We start from the raw sequence: 25,983 nt of genomic DNA on the forward strand, positions 1-25,983 counted from the left end.
GATTCACCAAGGGCAAGTCATGCCTGATCAACCTGATTGCCTTCTATGATGAGATAACTGGCTCTGTGGATATGGGGAAAGCTGTGGATGTGACATACCTTGACTTTAGCAAAGCTTTTAATACGGTCTCCCACAGTATTCTTGCCATCAAGTTAAAGAAGTATGGATTGGATGAATGGAGTATAAGGTGGATAGAAAGCTGGCTAGATCGTCGGGATCAACAGGTAGTGATCAACGGCTTGATCATGCGGCGTGCCCCAGGGGTCAGTTTTATTCAACATCCTCATTAAGGATCTGGATGATGGGATGGATTGCACCCTTAGCAAGTTTGCAGATGACACTAAGCAGGGAGGAGAGGTAGATACGTTGGAGGGTAGGGAAAAGGTCCAGAGTGACCTAGACAAATTGGAGGATTGGGCCAAAAGAAATCTGATGAGGTTCAACAAGGACAAGTGCAGAGTCCTGCACTTACGACGGAAGAATCCCATGCACTGCTATAAGTTTGGGACCGATTGGCTAAGTGGCAGTTCTGCAGAAAAGGAGATTACAGTGGACAAGAAGCTGGATATGAGTTAACAGTATGCCCTTGTTGCCAAGAGGGCTAACGGCATATTGAGTTGCATTAGTAGGAGCATTGCCAGCAGATCGAGGGAAGTGATTATTCCCCTCTGTTTGGCACCGGTGAGGCCACATCTGGAGTAATGTGTCCTGTTTTGGGCCTCCCACTACAGAAAGGATGTGGACAAATTGGAGATAGTCCAGCGGAGGGCAACAAAAATGATTAGGGGGCTGGGGCACATGACTTATGAGGAGAGGCTGAAGGAACTAGGGTTATTTAGTCTGCAGAAGAGAAGAGTGAGGGGGGATTTGATAGTAGCCGTCAACTACCTGAACGTGGGTTCCAAAGAGGATGGAGCTAGGCTGTTGTCAGTGGGGGCAGATGACAGAACAAGGAGCAATGGTCTCAAGTTGCACTGGGGAAGGTCTAGGTTGGATATTAGGAAAAACTATTTCATTAGGAGGGTGGTGAAGCACTGAAATGGGTTACCTAGGGAGGTGGTGGAATCTCCATCCTTAGAGGTTTTTAAGGCCCAGCTTGACAAAGCCTTGGCTGGGATGATTTAGTTTGGGTTGGTCCTGCTTTAAGCAGGGAGTTGGACAAGATGGCCTCCTGAGGTTTCTTCCAACCCTAATTTTCTATGGGGATTCTGATCAGCATTAGGAAGCTGAACATAGGGTAAAGTGAGATATCCAATCTAAAATGTGGTGGATAGAGGAGTGGGGGGTTTCCAACTGTGCTGCTCTAGCCCTGGATCTGGCACACCTTATGTACTGAATTTCTCTAAGTGACCTAGGGAAAGACCTGAAGCTTTCCAATCTGAAGGAAACTTTCACTTACTGTTCAAATACAAGTGAGAAGATGGTACTGAAGGGTGGTTGCATTAAGGTCTCCAAGAGCACCGATGTGAATGCTCACATCACTTTTTCTTCTTAGAACCTCCAGCCCCTTACTCTGTCCCCATCTGACTTGTTTTCTTTTCTTCCCACTTGCAGCATACAACAAAACCAAGGAGCCTCAGATGTAGATCAGAAAGCTTGGATCTTTTTAGGAAGTCTATCCAAAGAATGATCCATAAGTACCCAACCCCCAAGACCCCAAAGTCTCAGTCTACAGTAGAACAACCGCTGCTCACTTCTGCATCTTGGGGGAATGCCATACAGGCCGAACATGGAGGCATACGATGATCCAATGCTGCCATTTCTCTATCACAGGAACCTCTCGGGATCTGAACAAAACCCTTTCTCTAAAAGATCTATTAAGCCTAGCTAACAAATTATATGAAGGGGTAAAAAATATATAGGGCACGTTCCCTAAAAATTTTGGACTAAATAAAACGATCCTAACCAGAGAGCAGTTTGAAAGTTTCTCTCTCTCATGCATGTTGAGCACCTGTCAAGCAAGTCTATCATAGAGACTTCTTTCCACCCAGAAGATAAACTTTATAAATGGCTGGAATCAATGATGACATTCTTTGTGCTTTGCCACAAATGAATACTAATTATTTTGTTGAGAGTCTCTTTCCATCATGCCTAAAACAAAATATGACAAAGGCATAAAACCAAGTAAAACACTTACCATTACTGTAGCTGTTAAAATTATTCAAATATTGGGAATGATTATTGGACTGAATTTCAGAACCTAGTAGAAAACCCCTTAAAAATTTAATTAAGTCATGTTGCATACAGAGATAGCTGTTGCACTGACACTTTCCCTTGCACCTCCAACATGAGTGCAGATTTTCAGAAAAATAAAGGTATCATATTTCTTTAGCATGCAAAAGAAAAAAGTTAAAACAATGAGTTGCTAAACAGTGCAAGAGACCCTGTGGGAGTTTATAATCAATCAGTTCAACATTTTCAACTATGTTAGTTTTTCTATGACTTAATGACTAATATTCCTCCTTTTAGAATGACTTTGAACAAATGGGAAGCAAAATCTTTATATAACAGCATGTAAACATAGCCTGTGATTTAACCACAAGGTCAGATTCCTAGAATACATGTGTCTAACAGTTTTATTTAAAAAGCGCAACACTTCTAATAATTGAATTTGTGTCATATTTTGTATACCTCATGACCCTGAATTAGTGCTTTGTTTCTTGTAATTCATGAACACATGGAAAGTGACATTAAGCTTTATTATTTCTTATAACTCATGAAAACACAGAAAGCTACAATAAGGTTTATAGGTACAACAATTGATCTAATAACATACATTTTGTGCATTTCACGTATTTAGCATGTTATTTAATTAAAAATCTGTACTGGGAAACAGGTTGTCTATATTTTAGACTCCTTTTCTAGATAGCCAGTAGACTGTTGATTTTTTAATTTTCCACTCAATTCTTCATAATTTATATTTTAAGGATAATCTGCCCAAATAAATTTATTTAAAAAAAATACAGTATCTCTTTGGCAGCACTATTTGCTTTTATAATAAAATGCATGAAGCCTAATTGAACTTAATTCTGTTAAACCCATGCTCCTTAAATTAACCTTTGAAGAAGATTGTCTGTAGTGTTGTTGTAGCTATGCTGGCCCCAGGGAGAGAAGGTGGGTGAGGTAATATCTTTTATTGGACCAAGTTCTATTGGTAAGAGAGAGAAGTATTCAAGCTCTTCTTCTGTGTATGCTTGAATGCTTGTCCCACTAAAGAAGAGTCAGTATTCTGTGGCATTTAGTACAAAAATATACATACTCTGTGGCGCATGCTGACGTACATTAACAGTTCATTAATGCGCTCTCATTGCAGAAAACGCTGCATTTGGCTGTACAGAACCCCTCAGTGTTGACCTGCAGTATTCTCAGGACTAGCCTGATGGCTCCAATGTTGGGGGACAGAATTGTATCAGGAATGTTGTCTGACAAGTGACTCAGATTCAGCCCTAGAAAGGATTTTGAATGCGGTCTGCTGATTGGATCATCAATTTCCCCATTATGAACCAGATACACACAGGATGCGTGACAAGAACACTGATCCATTTTATATTACATTGAGATGCTCTAGAAAAAGGTGTTGTCTCCATACCATCACACATCATCCTGGTCAATGAAGCTTTCAGTGAGTGTTGAGGAGCCATCTTCGAAGATGCCTGTGCATCCACACTGCGCAGCTGCCATCCAGTCTACATGCCATGCATTGATGATGAATGTGCTAAACTGCTCAGTCAGTATGAATCCTCTGATGATCCATATATTGCTGACCACATAACTGAGTCACTGGATGACTAGACAGGCAGGATAGGAAGTGATGACTCAGAATCTAGAATTCTCGTTCAAATCAGAAACGCTGAAATTTGATTCATTGTCTCAGCACAGCTCAGCAATCACCACCCCTAAGCCACTCACCTGTCATGCCAATCCAAGTTGCCAGCCATCTGCTGTATGTATCAAAGGCCCCAAATGAGAAGCATGTCAGACAAATTCATGATGAATGGCAGAGGTTCCATCTGAGAGATGCCACTTGGCAATATAGTGAGCTGTTCACAGCCACCAAGCTAGACAAAATTCTGAGTGGCATTAGGAGTGGCACTGTTGCTGGCTATGACAACATATTGCTAGAGTTCCTGAAGCACTTCGGGACTTGTGCTCACCCATGATTAGTGCAGTTCTTCATGTGAGTGGTCAATGAAGAGCAACTTCCAAAGACATTAGCCCTCCCCAGATTTCTCTGTGATGTTGATGCAGCATGAAGAACAGTCTGCAGATGATGGCAGAAACCAGTCTCTTATAAGTGACCTGACCTCGCGTGTACCTGGATTGATTTGCCACACTGCTCATGGGTCTTTCTGAACTGATTTTGTATGGGCTAGGGTCAATGTGCAGCCAGCCTTCATACCTGCAGCCAACGAGAAGATCCCACATGCAGCTGTGGCCAAAGACAGACAATGTCACCCACCACTGATGACTGCCCTCTGACCAGATTTGATGGTGTTCTGAGGGCTCTACACTTAGCTGAGGAGGCTGCTGTCAATTGGCTTGGCGAGCTCTGTGTCCAACAGGAAGAAGAATGCACTTTGATTAGTTCTGTTTCAAACAGGACTAGATCAAAGCACGTTAACAAACTGTTAATGAGCATCAGCAGGGTTCACAGGGAAAACTTAGTCCTTGGCAGACTAGTGCAGGGTATATTCACACCACAGCTTGCCTCCATCTTAAGGGCTCCCTCAGGGGAAAAATGACTTGTTCTCTATCTTGTTTTATGACTGCTCTGAGATGGCATAGCATCTTAGAGATAAAGAGCTGTTTTACTAATTTGACACATGCCAAATTCACTGAATGTTGTCAGAGTCTTTATGTCTCCCAAGTCTCTTTGGAATAGTTTGGCCCAAACCAGTCTGTCATTCAGGTAGGGAATTATGCAGACCACTTCCCTCCCTGAGGGCCACTGCAATTACAACTATTGTTTTAGTGACGGTCCTAACAGACTAAAAGTGCAAGTGTTCTTGACCTTTGGGGGTAGATTTGGGAGCCATCATACTCGTCCTTGAGCTACTGCTGAATTAGAGTGAGGCTGTTCAGGCACTTTTCTGACCTGGCTCTCAGCCCTGGCTGTGATAGTTCTGCACAGGGCTGAAGTGGGAGGGAGAAGCAGGAAGTGCAGAGGAGCTATGCTGATGAAAGCTGTGGGGTGGAATGGAGTAGGGTTTTTTCCAGCTCCTATTCTAGCTATATATAGGTATAAATTATATAAATATAGAAGAAAAATATATATAGAAGAATAAAATGGAACAGGGAAAAAAATTTTCTTCAGTCTTTTATTTGTTTTCCCCTGCTCCATTTTATTCTGGAGCTCACTGAGGCAGAAAGAAAACTGACATCTCAGTCAGAGATGCCAGATGTAGCTGTTTCCTGTGAAGCAGGAGAACAACTGGGAAAGCCTTCCCGCACACAAGACAGAGGAAGAGAGAGAAAAAAATACTGCATCCAGAGAGGTGAGGAGGATCTCACACATTCAATCAAAGTGATGGCAACATCATCACAGAAAGTAACAGCAACTTAGCCCTCAGGTAACACAGATCCCTATAATAGGCAACTACATGATCTGAATTATTACACTGGTGTTCCTCTGGACCACTTGCTCAGTGTTGGCCACCAACTTTCATAATTTAAGGCTCAATCCTGCTACTAGCACAGGTAACGTGATACTCTGTTTCAAATAATTACATCTTTATTCTTTAGTAAACAGTGCAACCATATTTTCAATATATATTTATGTAACTGAAAGATGGCATTTTACCTGAATTCTAAGTTCATCACTTCAGGCAACTCTCCAAATTTTACTTCTTCCACCTGTAGCTCTTTAACAGCATCTAGGATTTTCTGCTGGTCTCTGGTATTTGTAATCCCAATCTAAATTAAAAAGTTATTTTAAATACATAATTGTGTAATGTTTAAAACAGACAATAGAATTAAAAAAGCTAAAAAGCTAGTTTTTTAAATTTTAGAAGTACACAAAATATAATTATTTATACATATAGCAGCATAGAACCTTTCATTACAGAGGATCCCAAACACTTTACAGACTTAAAAACGTTCCAGAAAAGTACACTTGGGATCACTTCAACTAACTCTACAATATAGACAAACACTACTGAAGGTGAAACCTGGCAACTGTTTAATAGTGCACAGCACCGCTATATAATTAGACTGCAAGTGAAGAATGCCTAATTGAAATTGCACAGGAAACACAGGTAGACAGAATGTAATTACTCACATTGGCACTTGGCCAAAATGGGATATTTGTAAAAACTGCCATAGGATTTTCAATGATCACAAATACCTAGGGCCTCTGTTTTAGGTGCCATTTGAGGCACCTCCAGCAGTAAAACACTCCATATCATCATACTGCTTCAGTATTAACTCAACAGGAAGAAAGTCACCTAATGAATCATCAGCACCATTTCCTGTAGAACCTAGGTGTTCCTGAGAGATCTAATCCAACTACTGACCTAACCCAAACCATCTTATCTTGTTAATTAAAAGTACATTGAAAATGACAAAGATCACAAGACTGTTTAGAGTACAATTGTAAACAACCACCTATATGTTTATCATAGTCTTGCCCCCCCAAGAAAAAAAAACAAATTAACATAATGACACCAAAAAGCATATCCAAATTTGTAAGTGTCTACTATTATTTTATAGACCACATGCTAATCATTTGGAATTTCCATGTGGTCCATGTATGACCTAAATACCTCTGGATATTTGGAAAATAATAAAATAATTTTATAAAAGAATTTCAGTTGGCATAAAGTATCTAAATATATCTGGGCAATAACTATCTACTTATGAGACATATAAATTGACGGCTTCTATACAGAGAGTGACAGCGTGTGCCCCGTCCTGCTTGTTTATATAGAAAACGGTAGTTATATTGTCCAACATTATCAGGATGTGCTGGGATTGTATGAATGGTAGTAATGCTTTGCAAGCTTCTTGTACTGCTCTTACTTCCAGAAGATTTATGTGTATTCTGGCTTCCCAAGGTGTCTAAATGCCTTGTGCTGTGTGATTGACCATGTGGGCTCCACGGACCATCAGGGAGGAGTTCGTAATTGTTGTCTTGTTGGGTGTGGGGGACAGAAAGGGAATTCCCGCACATATGTATCCAGGGTCCCTCCACTACACCAGAGATGCACTCACTTCAGTGGAAATTGTAACTATGGTATTCATGCTGTGTTTGCTCAGAATACCTACTGACCAGAGCCAACCTTGCAGACAATGGTGGAGTCTGGTGTCATGTAACATGACACCATACGGCCCAGGAGAGTAAGACACATCTGAACTGATATTTGAGGGCTGTGTGCAATCAGGTACATGAAAGCAACAACGGCACAAAATCTATTTATGGGGAAGTAGGCCCTCACCTTGATTGAATCCAATGTCATTCCTTTAAATTCTATGGTCTATGACAGAGTCAGGGCAGACTTTTCCATATTTACATAGATTCTCAGGAAAGTTAGAAGGTGGAACAGTGACAAAGTTGATGTTAAGACTTCCAGGCGAAACCTGCTGGTTTGAAGTCAATCATCCAAAAATGGGAAGATGGTGTAGCGATCTGAGCTGAGCTGCTACTACTGAGAACACTTTTGTGAAGACACTGGGAGCTGTAGTGAACTCAAATGGAAGCACTCTGTATTGACGGTGGTGGAGACCCACCACAGACTTGAAGAATCGACCGTGAGCAGGGTGAATTTCCTCATGAAGTATGCATCTTTCATACGGAGAGCCATGAACCATGTGCCTTTTTTAAGGGATGGTATTGTTGATGCTAATGTAATCATGCAGAATTTTGTTTTTTTTAATAAAATCATTCAGTTGATGCAATCGAGAATGGGTCGCCAGCCTGCTTTCTTCTTGGGGATTAGAAAATACTCTGAATAAAACTCTTTTTCATGATGTTGAGGAGGTGCCTGACATATTGCTCCCTGTTGGAGAAGAGACTGTACCTCCTCAAGGAGAATTCCCTCATGACAGCGGTCTGTGAAAAGAGATGGGGAAGGAAGTATGGTGGGGGAGAAACTCGATGGTATAGCTAGAATGGATGTTAACTAGCATCCATTTGTCTGTTACTACTGCCCAGTTTTGGGGAAATTTTGCTAGGTGTCACCCTAAATGGGGTCTCAGAATCAGATGGAGCTGGCATTGATATTGGCTCGTACTTCTCTGGCATCATGTCAAAAATCTGTCTTGGTTAGAGAGTGAAGTTGGGTAGCTGTGGATGAAGTGGAAGACACCAGATACACTGGACTCTGCATTTTTTATTGTTTGCAGGGTGGCTTGTAAGGCCGCTGCTGATAAAATGGGTGAGGTAAGAGCCTTGGTTTGTAGTGCTGTTTATGCTATTTTCTCTTTGGGGCAGGTGTATATACACTAAGGGAGCAGAGGGCTACCTTAGTCTTGTTCAGTGAGTGCAAAGACTTGTTTTTCTTTTTGTTGAAAAGATCAGTCTCATGAAAACGGAAGTCCTCAATCGTGTTTTGCACATCCCTGGGGAAGAAAGTAGCCACAATTACTGCTGCATCACAGTGGCAGTCACCATGGATCTCAATGCTGTATCAACTGTGGCTTGTAAAGAAGCTCTGGTTGCTAGTTTATCTCATCAATAAAGGCTTGACATTGAATCCTGTCTTCCTGAAGCAACTTGTCCTTAAAGTCAAGGAACTTAGAATAGTTACGGAGATCATATTTGGCGAGAAGAGCTTGATAATTTGAGATCCTAAAATGCAGGCTGGTAAATGTTATGACCATCTTTCCCATAAGGTTGAGACACTTGGTCTCATCTTTAGGGGAGACCCTTAGGTGTTGTTTCCTGGATCTTTCAGTGGCTGCACAGACCACCAAGGAGTTTGGGGCAGGGTGGGTGAAAAAGAATTCTCTTCTCTTAAGCAGCACAAAGTATCACTTCTCCGCCCTCTTCAGGGCAGGGGCACAGTTGGCCTGGAATTTACCACACAGCATTTACTGACTCTAGTATGGCTTCATTTACAAGGAAAGCAAGCCAGCTGGAGCTTTTAGGATATCCAGGCGCTTATGCTGAGGGTCCTAGTCCTCTTCTAAGGGGATCTGGAGCTCTTCTGCCACTCTCTGTAAGCAGTTTCAGGAGCTGTTACGATCATCCAGGAGAAATAGAGGTTGAAGATTATCAGGTGAAAAGGACAATATCCCTGTCAGAACCTGAAGATCCAACTTATTTTACCCCTCTTTTTCTATGGGCTCAGGTGTTTCAGACTGACCCCTCGGAGGAGAGGGTTGATAAGATTCCCTGATGAAATGGGTGGATTCTAGGTAGCATGTGAAAGGGTTTATAACAGAGGGGCATTCATTTCTTGAGCTCCTCCTGCTACTGTGTGTGGTACTGCAGGCCTTTTCCCTGCTCCTTTCACCCCTGTAGGTTGTGAACATCACTTGATGGGTCTTCAGTGGCTCAGCCCTCTGGCAGGACACAGTCAAAATTAACCTCTTTTGGGGTAGCAAAGAATCCATCAGGGTCTTCGGCCCTGGCTCTGGGCCCTTTAAATTCAGCCCTTCACTTGGGCTTCCAAATGAGCCCTGTCCCCTTTTCAGGGCTTAAGTAAGTCTTGTCCCCTCCCCATCCTCGGGGTTTACCACTTCATGGTGGGGAACCCAGGCCTGCCCACTACTCCAGGTTCCAACCCAGGGACCCTAAAAATAGAGCCCGGCATGGATATAAAAATTTGGATCTGCATCCGAGTTTCATTATAGGTGGCACTGCAGTCAGTGTCAATGCAGAGGCGAGTATCAAAGGAGTCTTTTGCACATGCCCATGTGGCTTAGGAGGACCTAACTCCTTATAGCTTAGGCGTGAAGGCTCACCTGATTTGTACAAGGTCGGGAGGGTTTAGGAGGGGATCTATTTTGTGTTTACGAGAGTGTCCCTTTACTCTCATGAAAGAGCCCAGCAAAAGGTCCTCCTCTCTGCCCCTTTCCATTCTGAAGTCAGACACAGAAATACGAGCATGCTCCTTGACGACCCTGGCCAACGTACAGGCCTGGGTCTGACTGGGACCTCATTGTCTGCTCCATAAGGTGTTTCCGAAGTCTAAGCTCTCATGCCTGACACTTTCAGCTGGGGAAGGAGTGGCAGACACCTCACATAGAGGAGATATGCGCCTCCCCAAGGCAGTACAGGCAGCGCTGAAGATAGTCACTGACCAAAATGAAGAGCAGGCAAGAAACAGTTTTTGAAACCCAGAATCCTGGGCATGATCTGAGTCCTGCGCTGGGATTCTAATTCTAGCTAACTAGAACTATCGTAACACTAACTAACAATGAGGTATGAATAATATAAAACTTTTTATTATTTACAGGAAGAAGAGAAAGGATCAGTTCTGGACACTGGAGGATTCTGACTCAGGCCATGCGGTGGTAAGAAGGAACTGTAACTGTGGTCAGTCTGCCCTGCCCTTTATGCCCTCAGTGCAGAGCACAAGAGCAGGGGCACAGGTGCAGACCAATAGACACTACTTGCAAGAATTCTCTGGTCACAAGCACATGGAGCACAAACATACCCACAGTGAAATACACACAGGGAGCACCAAAAGAACTAGACTAATATCTACTGTAAAATATCAATTTCAAGAAGTGTAATCAATTAACAATTCAAGATGGCTGACACTTGTAGAACCATGATGACAGGGCACCAGACTACACTGGTCTAGTTACTACATGGCTGACCCCTAGCCTGGTTACATACAATTCTATTTTATAGACTTCATCTTAACTGCCTTCGTGTATTATGCTTATTAGACTGCAAGCACTACAAGTGCTTGGTTGAAGAACAACCTAAACTACAAACTGGCACTGTGCTGTATGTTGTAATTGGGTCAGGAAACAATCACGTAGACACTGAGTACTCCAACTCAGTTGTAACTTAAAAAGTAGATGAGCCCTGGGAGTCAAGAGACCTTGGTTCCACTCCTGGTTTTTTCCCTGACTCTGACTTTGGACAAGTCAATTATTTCTGAAAAACCTTATTTTCCCCATTTTTATAATGGGGGTTTAAGTTAGACTTCTTGCATGCCCACTGAAACAGCACGATCCCACAAGTATAACTGAGGGCACAATTTGGCCCACACTACTTTTATAACTGGTGATAGTGCACAAGTAGAAAATAACCTAGACTCCAACTCAGATCCCATGCTGAGTTTACAAATCTGGAGTAGCAGTTAACAATCACACTTTAAAAAGACAAATAAGCTTATGTATTTAGCTAGTTGGCTTAAAAAATAAAGCATTAACACCCACACATACACACTACTTTTACCATTCTTTAAAAAAACAGCACTGATTTATGGCTAGCGAAATTATCAAAGGAATAATCAACAAGATATTACACTACTTAGATAACAAACTTTCAGTCATCATATGGCAGTTCTAATTAATAAAATGTAAGCTAAAATGAAGGAATGGTAACAGCTCAATAATTACATTAGACTGGTCTCAAACTCTAGGACCTGCCTGGTAATATACCCCACAGATTAATCTTTAAAATTGTATACAAAGGGCAGTCTACATTTAGATGCCAAGATCTTGAAAGCAAATAAGAGTTCTTCACGATTTCTGAGAGAAAAAGTTATTGATCCCTTTATTTTTCCCTCTAAAAATTTTCATAAAGACATACAAACAAACAAAGGAATATAAATGAAGTGAAAATAAATTAGAAAGAGTTCTAAAACATTAAACTGACCTGTGTAAAATCATCTTTTCTCATGGTCAGAAGCTGTCTTAAAGCTATATCTTTTTCCTGTAGGAAACAAAAATTTTCACTTAGCAAATATGGAAATTCAGACGAAAGACTATGAAGAAAAAAAGTTAGAAATGTAGCTATACAGATCAATTAGCAAAGGAGCATTGTAAAATTTCTCAAATGTATTCATAATACAAAATATATCTAATGCATATAACTAAGCCTCAATTCCTAGGAAGTTTTAATCTTTAGTCTGCTAAAAAACTATAGTAATAATCAATAAACCCTCGCTCTAACTGGCCTATGGGACCACAGAGGGACTCCCTCCCTCCCCTGCTCTGACTTGCCGGTGAGGCCATGGGGGACCCCCGACAGCCACTACGGTGGGAGGTGGGGGGCTGTGTGGTGGGGGAATCTGCCTGGGTAGCTTTTGCAGGACCAGTGCTTGAGTGATCTGGAAAAGGGGTGGGTGGGGGTTGTCTGTCATAATTAGGGAGCAGCCTTTTGGCTTGTTTAGCCTCACAAAGGAAGGCTAAGCAGGGCTATTGTTGGTCTTTATAAATACATCAGGGTAAATGTTAGGGAGGGTGAAGGGCTGTATAAACTATAGGACCGTGTTGGCACAAGAATAAATGGGTGTAAACTGGCCATGAACAAATTCAGGCTGGACATTAGAAAAAGATTTCTGAGGGCTTGGCGACACTTGCAAGTTACAGCGCAATAAAGGAGCCCCAAGCACACTAGCTCACTACCCGTCCAGACTGGCAAGGCACGTACAGCGCTCTGACTCTGTGGCTACAGCGTTGCTGGTACTCCACCTCGGCGAGTGGAATAACGTTTGCTGTGCCCCTGCTGGAGCGCTGCGGCGCCATTGTGAACGAGGTGTTGCATTACTGCACTCTGATCAGCCTCCAGAAATGTCCCATAATCCCCTTAAGTCAAGTGGCCACTCTTGTCATTGTTTTTGAATCGCTGCAGGAATGCGGATATGCCCTTTGAAAGCTCCGTTTCTGACAGCCCGCTGTTTATCTGCTCCGAGACAAAGCAAGCCATTATGTGGAATGCTGTGTGTGTGTGTGTGAGGGGGGAGCGGTGGGGGGAAGAGGGTCTGCTGCTGTCTGAATTTATAAGACAGCATGCTGACATACTCTCAGCCCCCCAAAAACCCACTTTCTCTCCCCCCACATACACACAACATACTCCCTGTCACACTCCACCCGACCCTGCCCCGTTTGAAAAGCATGTTGCAGTCACTTGCATGCTGGGATAGCTGCCCACAATGCACCGCTCCCAATCCCGCTGCAAGTGCCGCAAATGTGGCCACGCCAGTGCGCTTGAAGCTGTCAGCGTGGACAGACTGCATCGCTTTCCCTACTGCACTCTCTGAAAGCTGGTTTAACTCAAAGCGCTCTACATCTGCAAGTGTAGCCATGCCCTAATAATCAGAGGGGTGAGTTTCTGGAACAGCCTCCCATGGGGAACAGTGGGAGGCAAACAATTAGATTTAATTAGATTTCAAGATGAGCTGGTGTGACAGGGTCGGGCCAGATGGCTATAGGATAGTGATTTTTTGAAGCAGATATATTAGCCCCAGGTTAAGTAGGTCCTTTTTCCCTAGGTAAGGTAACAGGGAAGGTTCCAGAACAATCAGGAACTTTCTGGAAACTATTAAGGCAGACAGGCTGATTAGAACACCTGCAGCCAATCAAGAAGCTGCTAGAATCAATTAAGGCAGGCTAATCAGGGCACCTGGGTTTAAAAAGGAGCTCACTTCAGTTTGTCGTGCGTGTGAGATGCTGGGAGCAAGAGGCGCAAGAAGCTGAGAGTGAAAAGGTGTACTACTGGAAGACTGAGAAGTACAAGCATTATCAGACATCAGGAGGAAGGTCCTGGGATGAGAATAAAGAAGGTGTTGGGAGGAGGCCATGGGGAAGTAGCCCAGGGAGCTGTAGCTGTCACGCAGCTGTTACAGGAGCCACTGTAGACAGCTGCAATCCACAGGGCTCTGGCCTGGAACCCGGAGTAGAGGGCGGGCCCAGGTTCCCCCCATCCCTCCATCCTCCCAACTCCCTACTTGATACCAGAGGAGTTGAACTGGACTGTGGGTTCCACCAAAGGGGAAGGTCTCTGGCCTGTTCCCCGATCCACTAGGTAGATCAGTAGAGACTGTGGGGATTGTTCTTCTTCCTTTCCCCATGCTGGCCAGTGATGAGGCTAACTGACTGAACGGCAGATTTGAGCCACGAAAATGGCCAAACTGAGGGCTGCCGTGAACCTCTGAGGTGAGAAAATCTGCCAATAAGCACAAGACCCACCAAGGCAGAGGAGGAATTTTGTCACAGTGGACAATAAGAAGTTGGATTATATGACAGGGTTGCTTGTGATATAGGGAGGCAGGGCTCACTTCCTGTTTGTCTTCAGTTCCTAAAGCTCATGCACCAACAGGTGTCAGGAAGGGATTTCCCCTGCCTCCCTCAATAAATAGAGAGCATGCACAGGCACGTGTGCGTATTTAATCTTCTTCCTCTGAAGTATCAGGGATGGTCATGGCTGCAGATGGGACATTGGACTGGGATGGTCATAGCTCTGAGGTGACACCGAACATTCTCTCTCAGGTACTTGTCTGTTTTGTTCTAACTCACATGCTTAGAGGCTAACTGAGTGCCACATATGGGGTGGGGAAGGAATTTCCCCCCAAGCTAAACTGGCAGTGACCTTTGAGTATTTTACCTTCCTCTTCAGCATGGGGTCTGGGTCACTGTGAGGATTATCTGGATATATCTCAATCAATTCCCTGTCACTGCAGGGTCCTCTGGCACTGCACGTTGGTCACTCAAATCTCTGCCTGTGGCACGTAATAGTCTAGTCTACTGTGGGCTGTAATACTTTTGTCTAATTTTGGTTGTTGTATTTAGTGTGTGGGTGCTGGGTGGTGTTGGTGGCCTGTGATACACAGCAGGTCAGACTAGATGATCTGGTGGTCCCTTTTGGCCTTAAACTCTAGGACTATCACGTAGACAAATTTTACACGTAACATTTCACATACAATTTTCTCATTTATTTTCAAATAAATGCATTAAAATGTGACTTGACAAAAGTATACAATCTAACACTGAAAAATCTAAAGGTCAGAATAATATGAAGCACATTTAATAGTTACAAACTATTTTTAAAATATACAATTTCATTACATTAATCTTACCTTTAATAACTCTGTTATGTGTTCTAGACCAAGACCATGTAAAAACACTTCTAGGTCACCAAAGGCTGCATAGGAACTATACATATTATTGCACGAGTCACAAAAAGAAAAAAAGTGGCAAATTTATTTTTCATAAATAAAGCAGATGTCTAAACTCTAATAGCCAAACACAAACACACATGCATGCATATGTGTCAGTAAAGTGATGTATATTTCCAGGCAAAGCACTTTATGAGACTGTAATTAAAGCTGTAAATTGGTATGAATACTTTAAATGAAAAAAAATCTTTAGTAAATCATTGTAATTTTAAAAATCAAATGGCTGGAGGCAGGAAATTCAAAGTTAAGGTTACTATTTCAAGAACACCCCAAATGTTGGAAAATATGGAAATGTAGTTATGGTACACCAAACTACTTTAACTCTACCCTCTAATCACCAGCCACCCTTTATGTAAGGTAGATATGTCCATGACAAGCATCACAGCTTGTTTATTTTTAGATTAATGGTAAGAAAGGTAAGCACACCTATCCTGGGCTCCTGTGGCCTTTGAAATAATTTTAGAAGTACAAGAAGAAATAAAACTCAGCAGCCCTCAAAAGCCAGAAAATTAACAGCCAATCAGAAATGCACACACCAAACACCACCATGCAACAGGCAAAATGATGAGCCATTACTGCACTGCTTCCTCACCAAAATCCTACATTAACAGAGGAGCCTTGCAGCATGCCCTGAGATTAAGTTTATTTCAGACCAAATATGGAGTGAATTCAAAATCTGAAAGCTTTTCCTGGAGAACACCCATCTCAAAACCCCACTCTTATACCCAGAAGACTCTAGTTCAGTTGTGTCCTCTGACACAATAAATCCTGAATATCTTGCTGGTTCAGATCAGGAATCCAGTTAGCCAGGAACACTGTATACGTTGGCATTTTTCCTAAGATTGTAGACATCTTAACTACACCCAGTGTCTTAAGCAACAGAGAAAAAGTTGCCTAATCCCAAGGATGTATATAGTGTATGATCTCTGCAGGAAGACAGACAATGGAAAGTAAAGTTTACAATGGTTGCAAAATTTTCAACACCCAGTTAAGGAAAAATATTAAGAAACTGGGATGGGAGTTAGATAAGTCTCAGATTGCTGCATGAGGTATAATATCACCTGGTGCTTCTGTACCTTCCATCCCACTTTACAAACATCAGTTCATTCTATTCATAACCTCAGTGATACAGGTACTCTATTATTCCCATTTAACAGCAAATGAAAGCAGAGACATTAGAGGCTTGATTTCAAGAGATACTGATCACCCACAACTGCAGCTGAAGTCAATAGGAACTCCAGGTGCTCAGTACCTCTGAAAATTAGGCTATAATTGGCTTGCTTAAAAATCACACAGAAATTCTGTAAAACGGATGGGAAAAGAACCCAGGCCTTCAGGAATAGATTCAGGCCCTATCTACACTAGGTTTTTGCACTGGTGTAAATACATGGACACAAACCCTCTGTGTTGATGTGCTGCAATGCAGTGAGATGGACCGTTCACTCATGCAATTTAGTAAACTACTAGGGTAAATTGCACTAATGAAAGCCCAGCTTTGTATTAGTACAGCGTATCTACATTAGTTTTGTACTGATATAACCACATTGGTATAGTTCCACCAGTGCAAGTTTTCCTAGTTTAAACAAGCTCTGGTATCTTAATCACAAGATTTCCTGTGCCTCCTGTGCTCATGCCACTAAAAGGGATAAATTCTCCCGAACAGCATAACTGTATCTCAACAGAATGGCCTTGTAATTTGGTATATGCAAGGCCAATGAGGCAGACTACTTGGCCTTTCTTCCTAAATTGCACATCTTCCTTTTATCTCATGAGCAGATGGGGGAGAGGATTTTCCACTCAGTTATATTTTATTCATATATTTGATTAAGAATAAATATACACATAATATGACTAAGTGAAAAATCCTCTCAATCAACACCTTATATAGCAACTGTTTTTATCAGGAAGTTGAGTGTGGGATGTGAAAAGTCAATACTCAAATACTCAAATCCATGGAGGGACACTTGATAAAATATCTCCCACCTTGGCCATGGGAAGAACAGATACATATAAGAGCCAGAAGTCCTTGGCATGCTCCAAAAGACCTTCTTTTCTAAAATATCATATAGTGTATGTAGGGTGCTTCTGGTCAGAAGAAACCTCAATTTTTAAAGCATCTGTCATTCTCAACAAAAGTCCTTAACCTTGTCAGAAATTATCTGATGGAGAAGTATACAATAGGGTCACATTCTCCACTGATGATACAGATAAACTTAATTGTGTATATCGTGTGCCAGTGGCCTCTGTTAAAAACTTGGAAGCATCCAAACTATGTAATGCAATATTGAGTTTGTACAGTCAGGCACCTAAATGTCAGGAAATACAAAATTTAAGATGAGTTTCTGTGTTTCATAATAGGATTTCCGTTTCTCATTTTTAACAAATTATTACATTAGGTATGATTGTAAAAATAGTTCCAAAAATAGACACTGTAAATTGTTCTGCATTAATACTAATCATGTACACACCCAAAAAGTATTCATAATATTAAAACTAAAATGAACTAAAATAGCATTAGTTTTCTTCCTTCTTTACCTAACTCTATGATCTCTAACTGCATCAGGGACTGCGTTCAAGAGTTTGTGGATAGTCTCTTCTTTAAGCAGGTTCTGGAACTTCCCTTGCAAGGGATTTGCAGTCAAAGAAAGTAAATTAAAAAGCTGAAAAAAGTATAAAAAACATTTAGTTAATATTCAGTTTAAGAAAAGAGAAGTAGAGTAGTGTCCTATTGAATTAAATAAGCACAAGAATAATTCAATGCACAATGAAAATTTAAACTGTAAAAAAGGTGGGAAAATTATTTCATGGCCTACTACCTGGGGAGAATAATTCAGGTAAATCATCTCATTCTTCCAAAAGGCAAACATCTGTGATAGAGATGAGCCCGTGGAGCTTAAATCTCCAAGAGTGAATGTTGCTAAGCTAACCAAATTTCAATGGAATACTGAACAAGAACCATCAGTATACAGTGAAGCAACACTGTGTACAGTGTGAAGATAAATAAAAACATTCTGATGTGAAATGTGAAAGGCTGGAAGAGGTCATATATGATCTAAAATTAACTGAGTATTTATTTTTGGTTCTAAGACTTAGAAGTTCTTCACTCCCAAGTAAAATCTCTTCAACAACATTGTGTATGCACTTTTAACTTATTCCTGTATCCTGGACATGTATGGCTATATTAGCACATATACACAGATAACGGTATTATAGACATTCCAAACTAAAACAATGGATTTTGTATTTGGGTGTTCTTTATATCTAATTGATCAACGAAAAAAGGACTTTTTTTTTGCCTGCTGATTCATTCTCTTATGGTAAAACCATACAAACAATCTCCACTAGATAGCTCAGTCTATTCCTCTGGCCCCAGCAACAGCAGTAAAGTTGACATTCAGGGGACATGTCACTCTAAAGTCTGCCTTCAGGGGCAATGATCCAAGTTCTCTTCCTGAAATACCAACAAAACTATGATTTCAGAAAGAAAGGGCAAAGCTAATGTTAAACCAAAAAGCCTGACAAAGTCATCAGGGAAAAGCTTTCAAACACGTGATTAGTAGCGCATTCCTTCAAAGGTGAGTTGCAGTGTGGGAAAAAATGTTCAGTCTGTGCCCGTTTTATGCTTTTTTTTATAATGTACAAAGAAGGCCTGACATCCTGATCAGTGATTCCCCCAATTTAAAAAGAAATTTATTTCTGCTTTTTTATGGTCACATCACAAGGAAAGGAGATCTTTGCTCTTCATCAGGTTCATAGACATGATTTGCCTGGATGACTATAATCCTAATGAAGGATGAGAAAGAGACTAAAGCTTGAAGAGCCACTGCAAAAGTTTCATAATTCTCTTAGGGAACCCACTGTATGTGTGTCTGGTCATCAGGAAGTCAGCATCTCCTTAAGTGTCTTTGGTGAGGGTTGTTACTATTGTGCCAATCTTTGTGAGCTGCACAAAGATCCTGCATGTCCTTTGTAAAATGGTAATGTTTAGACAATTCCTATCCAGAGGAGAGACCCATGCATCCATGCTGTTTTGTCTGTCTGTTGCAGGCACTGCCTCCCGCAGCTGCCATTGGCTGGGGGAGAGGGACAGAGATACCATCACTAGTTGCCGGGCAGAATCAGCCATGGAGGCAGCATTACTAGTCGCTGAGCAGAGTCAGTCAGGGTGGCATGAGGCCAAGGGAGCAAGGTGACATTATTGGCCCGCTGGGAGGATTTGAAGACTGGCACTGGCCCTAAGGTAAACTGAGTTTGAGACCCCTGTTTTAAAGCAGCATGAACACCTACAGTGTAGCACTGAATAATATTAATAAATATTGGTTAAATATATGCTGTAATACATGTTTAAGGGCCTATATTAACACTGGTCTGGGAACCTGTGCAACCAGTGAGAACATGAATGTTTCAGGAAAAACAGAATTAGACCTTAGTGGAGAACAATACCTCTGAATGTTTACTGCTTTTTGCAATCTCTCCTGCTGTCTTTCCATCTTTGGTTTGCAGAATTTTATCAGCTCCAAGTTCAAGCAACTTCAAGACTACATTTTTATGTCCCTGGTGGGATGCCCATGTCAGTGCCTATATATAAAACATTTTGTTTCATTTCGTAGAATAAGTTTAAAAACAAGACAAAAAACAGAGCTTATTATCTCAGTAAAACAAAATAGGGTAACCTTTGTAAAAGGTAAACATGGAAGAGTAACTCTACCAGCTAATTATGATGATACTGCACAATCTCCTTTTGTCTCATTATTGTCTGGAAGATGACCGGACAGAATACAGTTCATTAAAAATGGACAACATGTAAAATATCTTGTCAAACGCTTTAAAAATTAATTCAGAGTTAAAGAGCAGATTTAAATATGAATGACAAAAGTTCTCAACACATATGCAAAGTCAGTTCCAACTCTGCCATTTCTCACTCACTCATCTTTCACACATGGAAAGGTGTTCCCTCCCCTTTGCCACACCATCGGACTACATGTATATTTAATAGACTGTCTTAGTTTGTTCTAAATTCTACGATTTTGCTTTATTTAAAAATTAACAGCAAAATTACCCCCATACCCTACAGTTTGCAGACTGTTTTAAATACAGGAACATAAGGGCAAACAAGGAAGCAATAAGTTGCCTGTGAAATTCTGAAATTACATTCTAAGCAATTCTCAAAGCTTTGGGGCTACCACGACTCCACATATAAAAGGGACTCAGAGGCTATGGCAACAGGGATTTAAATGTGACTATTTGGGGGGGGGGGGCGACGCTCTATACCTCAGGGGAACACCTGTCACCCCCATTTTCATCCTTATAAAATGATTGTGTGGTATCCAATGCAAAGTTTGTCATGTCGTTTGTCTTCAGAAGGCTCATGATGCACTGAGTATTGTTGTCATAGTAATGTTATAGGTTGTTTCATGTATATAGCTATGAGGCTGAAAATGTGTCCTCATGGCTTAAGACAAACCCAGGCAAAAACTCTCCAGGAGCAGAGGGGCAGTTCACACCTCATCAGGGCATGTACAAGACAAATCCAACCTAGGCTCACAGGAACAAAGGACACTAGCCTAGGAAGCAACAAAGGATCTGTTGGACTCTCACCTCCCTTCCCTTGGTCAGTTTGGGACTACAATGAGGTAATGCTCACCTGACTCTGAAAGGGGTGGGGGGCAAAACCAAGACGGAAGAAAGGACATGATCTTATTTAATCTTTTTATTACTGACCTTGGCACAAAAAGTGGGAGGGTGCTAATAAAGTTTACGGATGATACACAGCTGGGAGGTATTGCCAATCTAGAGAAGGACAGGGATACCCTACAGGAAGATCTGGATGACCTTGTAAACTGGAGTAATAGTAATAGGATGAAATTTAATAGTGAGAAGTGTAAGGTTATGCATTTAGGGATTAACAACAAGAATTTTAGTTATAAGCTAGGGACGCATCAATTAGAAGTAACAGAGGAGGAAAAGGACCTTGGAGTATTGGTTGATCATAGGATGACTATGAGCCGCCAATGTGATATGGCTGTGAAAAAAGCTAATGCAGTCTCGGGATGCATCAGGAGAGGTATTTCCAGTAGGGATAAGGATGTTTTAGTACCGTTATACAAGGCACTGGTGAGACCTCACCTGGGATACTGTGTGCAGTTCTGGTTTCCCATGTTTAAGAAGGATGAATTCAAACTGGAACAGGTACAGAGAAGGGCTACTAGGATGATCCGAGGAATGGAAAACTTATCTTATGAAAGGAGACTCAAGGAGCTTGGCTTGTTTAGCCTAACTAAGAGAAGGTTGAGGGGAGATATGATTGCTTTCTATAAATATATCAGAGTGATAAATATCGGAGAGCAGAGGAATTATTTAAACTCAGTACCAATGTGGACACAAGAACAAATGGATATAAACTGGCCACCAGGAAATTTAGACTAGAAATTAGACGAAGGTTTCTAACCATCAGAGGAGTGAAGTTTTGGAACAGCCTTCCAAGGGAAGCAGTGGGGGCAAAAGATCTATCTGGCTTTAAGATTAAACTCGATACGTTTATGGAGGAGATGGTATGATGGGATAACATGGTTTTGGTAATTAAATATTCATGGTAAATAGGCCCAATGGCCTGTGATGGGCTATTAGATGGGGTGGGATCCGAGTTACCCAGGAAAGAACTTTCTGTAGTATCTGGCTGATGAATCTTGCCCATATGCTCAGGGTTTAGCTGATCACCATATTTGGGGTCGGGAAGGAATTTTCCTCCAGGGCAGATTGGAAGAGGCCCTGGAGGTTTTTCGCCTTCCTCTGTAGCATGGGGCACGGGTCACTTGCTGGAGGATTCTCTGCTCCTTGAAGTCTTTAAACTACAATGTGAGGACTTCAATAGCACAGATATAGGTGTGAGGTTTTTTGCAGGAGTGCGTGGGTGAAATTCTGTGGCCTGCGTTGTGCAGGAGGTCAGACTAGATGATCATAATGGTCCCCTCTGACCTAAATATCTATGAATCTATGATAAAAGGGAAAGACGTTTGCCATGCTCTCTCTCTCTTCCACCTCCATCTACAGACACCATCACCAAGCGACTGAAGCGCTGATCAAAGTGAAGAGCCTGGCTGAAGGGCAACCAGCCAGCCTGTGGTGAGAAGCATCTAAGTTTGAAAGGGCACTGAAAGTGTTAAGATCAGCTTAGAATGCATTTTGCTTTTATTTCATTTGACCAAATCTGACTTGCTGTGCTTTGACTTATAATCACTTAAAATCTATCTTTTGTAGTTAATAAATTTGTTCGTTTATTCTACCTGAAGCAGTGCATTTGGTTTGAAGCATGTCAGAGACTCCCCTTGGGATAACAAGCCTAGTACATATCAATTTCTTTGTTAAACTGATGAACTCATGTAAGCTTACAGTGTCCAGTGGGCATAACTGGACACTGCGAGACAGAGGTTCCTAGGGTTGTGTCTGGGACCGGAGATATTGGCGAGTGTCATTCGGTTGCACAGTTCAAGCAGCGGCCAGCCAAAAGTGCTCACTCATGTAGCTAGTGCTCACTCAAAAGTGCTAGAGGCTGTGCATGAACAGCCCAGGAGTGGGGGTTCTCACAGCAGAGCAGGGTAAGGCTGGCTGCCAAAGTCGAGGATTGGAGTGACCTAGCAGATCACCGGTCCAGATAACACCAGAGGAACGTCACAGGGGGAACTTTAAACATCAGCACCCCGTCCAATGTCCCCAGGCTCTGCTGCCTCCCCCACCGCCTCCGCAGAGTACCCCCCCCCCCCCCCGTTTCCTCTGTGTCTGGCCACCTTTGTCCCGAGCTCCCTTCTGTGGCACCCCAGGCAGGCGCCAAACACTCACTGGAGGCTGCAGGCAAGGAAGGGACGGGTAACATGCCCCCTCTGGCAGAGCTGGGCTGCCAGCTCTGCTTCCCTGCTCCGAGCGTCATCTAGTGGGGCTCAGCGGGAGCACTAGCTGCAGTGCCTTTCTCAGGCATGTCCCTTCAGCTGCGCTCAGCCCAACTCCCACCCTAGCAAAAAGAGGGGAGGATGGGCTCAGGAGAGGGAATCCCAGGGGGGAGGGCAGGGCAGAAGCTGGGAGTGGTGGCGGAGTGGGGGGGTGGGCATGCCCCTGCTTGCCCCCCGCCCCCCCGTTCATGCCCCAATGGCAACGGATGACAGATAGATTAGAGATAAGGAAAGAAAAACAATAAAAGTCAAAGCTGCTACTGCAAGTGCCATGTTAAGGAACAATCTCTTCTGGTTCAGAAAAAGCTGTGAGTGGTGCCAGATGGAGTTAGTTCCAGAAAAATTTGGGAAGCTGGAGCACAAGAGTGAAGGGTATTTCTGAGGAACAAGTAGTAAAAACAAACTAATGTGAAAAGTGTAAACACAATTCAGTATCACATACAGTATATACAAGTAGCTTGCTTACTGTATAACCATTTTCATCCTGGGCATTTATTTGTGATCCATAAGCAACAAGAAGAGCAACAACCTGAGGGTGTCCTTCTCGAGCTGCATACATTAGCGGAGTCATTTGCTTCCTTGGAAAAAAGAGGAATTTTTGTTAAAATACTCAACATTAGCTAAGGCATCAGCTATATGGCCTTGACTCAGCAAAGATTTAGCAGAACACTCAAGCATGAGCTTAAACTTTAAATGCAATCTTAAATCCTATTAGAGTCAATGGACCTTAAGCAGATGCTTAACTTTAAGCACATATTGAAATGATGTAACAAATTGGGCCTATATTCCCAATGAGCAGTTTTAACACCTATCCTGTCAAGCATCTATTGTACTGCAATCAGAAGTACAAATATCAGTAAGTGGAAAATCAGTATTATATTCCTAGACAAAAAGATACAAAAGATACACTTAAGATTGCTTGTATGTATCAGCAATTTAGAGTATAATACTCTATAATAACTACAGCATTAAGCAAGTAACTCCTTGCTTAATGCTGCAGTTATGTTCCTGAAAAAATGCTACTTTAAGCAAAATGATGTTAAGCGAATCCAATTTCCCCATAAGAATTAATGTAAATGGGGGACAGGGGGAGGGTTAGGTTCCAGGGAAATTTTTTTCGCTGCGCACGCGCACGCACACACTATAAGTTTTAAACAAACAATTTAATACTGTACACAGCAATGTTGATTGTGAAGCTTGGTTGAGGTGGTGAAGTCAGAGGGTTGGATAATTCCCAAAGAATGCCTTACTGCTAAATGATGAACTAGCACTCGGCTGAGCCCTCCAGGGTTAACACATTGTTAATGTAGCCTCACACTCTACAAGGCAGAAGGAATGAAGGGAGGGGAGACTGCATGGCAGAGAGAGACAGAGACACACACCGTGTGTGTGTGTGTGTGTGTGTGTGTGTGTGTGTGTGTGTGTGAGAGAGACATGCATTGCCCCTTTAAGTACGCTGACCCCACTCTACGTACACTGCCTTTTTAAGTACATCAGGAAGCTGAGACAGCAGCTGCTGCCAGCAAGCTCCCTCGCTTCTGAGCCCTATCATGTGTCCCCCCTGCTCTGTGGAGATGAGGTACTGGATCAGGGGAAAGGGGGCACCCTGACATTAGCCTCCCTCTTTCCCCCCTCCTGCACAGGAAGCAAGAGGCTCCCGCACAGCAAGCAGGAGGCTCCCGGAAGCAGCTCAGAGGCAGAGGGCAGGAGCAGCACAGGGCAGTGGGGGGAGGGACAGCTGAACTGCCCGGCAATCGATAGCCTGATGGGCGGCTGCCACACAGGGAACTTAGGGGGGCTGCCAGTCCACCCTGGTTCCAAGCTCCCACCAGCTAGCTCCAATGGGCTGCTCTTTCTGCAAGCAGTGGACAAAGCAGGCGGCTGCCAAACGTTATAAGGGAGCATTGCGCAACTTTAAATGAGCACGTTCTCTAATTGATCAGCAACGTAACAACATTAACCGGGACGACTTTAAGTGAGGAGTTACTGTACATTATAGAGATGCTGTAACTATCCCAAAAGCAACCATTATAAATCAAGGAAATTCAGAATTAAGGCTAAACTTATAGGAAATACAAACATGTAAAAGAATGGAATGTAGTTAGAGCACCCAAACAACCTTAACTCTTCCCTTTAGTAACACCATGCAATAACACTGTGATTAAAGCATTATGGTGTTTGTGACCGATTAGATGAAAATCTGTTAAAAAAAAAAAAAAAAAAGTATGTTGTCACTACAGGGCAGATGTGGTCTGGAGTCAAAGTGCAACACTGAGAAGTATGTAAATAGGTGCAGTTGCAGCCTGTGGCCTCCGTTCCATTAAAAACAATAGGAGATGGCAGCCATTTTGAAAAAAAACAAAGAAGTCTTCAAGAAATTCTCTGAAAGAGAAATTTTCAGTTATGAAGAAAAACTACAAAAACCCGACAATTAATCCACAAAGTAATTCTTCAAAGTAGCCAATGCAAAATATTTCAATAAGATTTAACTATATGGGAAGTTTGAAAAGTTAGCATTATTCCAAGTATTAAGATAAATAAAAACAAATGTTTATTAAGATCAATAAAAAAAATAATGGTGATGTTACACACCATATTATTTATGGAAATATGCTTATGATATAGATATGACATAACTAAGATATGTTTTATGCAAGATGGGTCATGTGAGATATTGAAAAGGTTATGATTTACTGAATGTGATTATCCAATTTGTATGCATGTATCATTTCTGTATCTAAAGTTAGGAATATGGACTACATAACAACAATTAAAACTGGGTGTGTATTTGGAAGACACCCACCAGACAACAGGCCATCAGATTTGATGGGCCATTAGGAAGAAACAACAAGACTGTAAAGATACTAATCTCTCTCCTTTCTGGGAGGAGTCTTGGGATGCAGCTGTGACACTACTAGGTCAGATGGTCTTGTCATCTGATACTAAACATCATCTTGGACTTC

General features: G+C 42.1%; 1 protein-coding gene across 3 annotated transcripts in view; it reads right to left on the reverse strand.

The window, feature by feature from the left end:
• Nucleotides 1-25,983, reverse strand: part of ASZ1 (ankyrin repeat, SAM and basic leucine zipper domain containing 1) — a 107,975-nt gene that overhangs the window by 5,433 nt on the left and 76,559 nt on the right. For 2 of the 3 annotated variants that reach the window (XM_037888920.2, XM_043549945.1), the window contains 6 exons: nt 23,487-23,598; nt 19,521-19,655; nt 17,613-17,737; nt 14,979-15,054; nt 11,777-11,833; nt 5,801-5,913 (listed from right to left, as the gene is read on the reverse strand). In XM_037888920.2, the coding sequence (XP_037744848.1) occupies nt 5,801-5,913; nt 11,777-11,833; nt 14,979-15,054; nt 17,613-17,737; nt 19,521-19,655; nt 23,487-23,598 (618 nt within the window). The remainder of the gene's footprint in view (nt 1-5,800; nt 5,914-11,776; nt 11,834-14,978; nt 15,055-17,612; nt 17,738-19,520; nt 19,656-23,486; nt 23,599-25,983) is intronic. The other variant, XM_043549949.1, reaches the window with a different exon arrangement.

The sequence above is a fragment of the Chelonia mydas genome, chromosome 1, assembly GCF_015237465.2.
Source record: "Chelonia mydas isolate rCheMyd1 chromosome 1, rCheMyd1.pri.v2, whole genome shotgun sequence".
Taxonomy (NCBI): Eukaryota; Metazoa; Chordata; order Testudines; family Cheloniidae; genus Chelonia; species Chelonia mydas.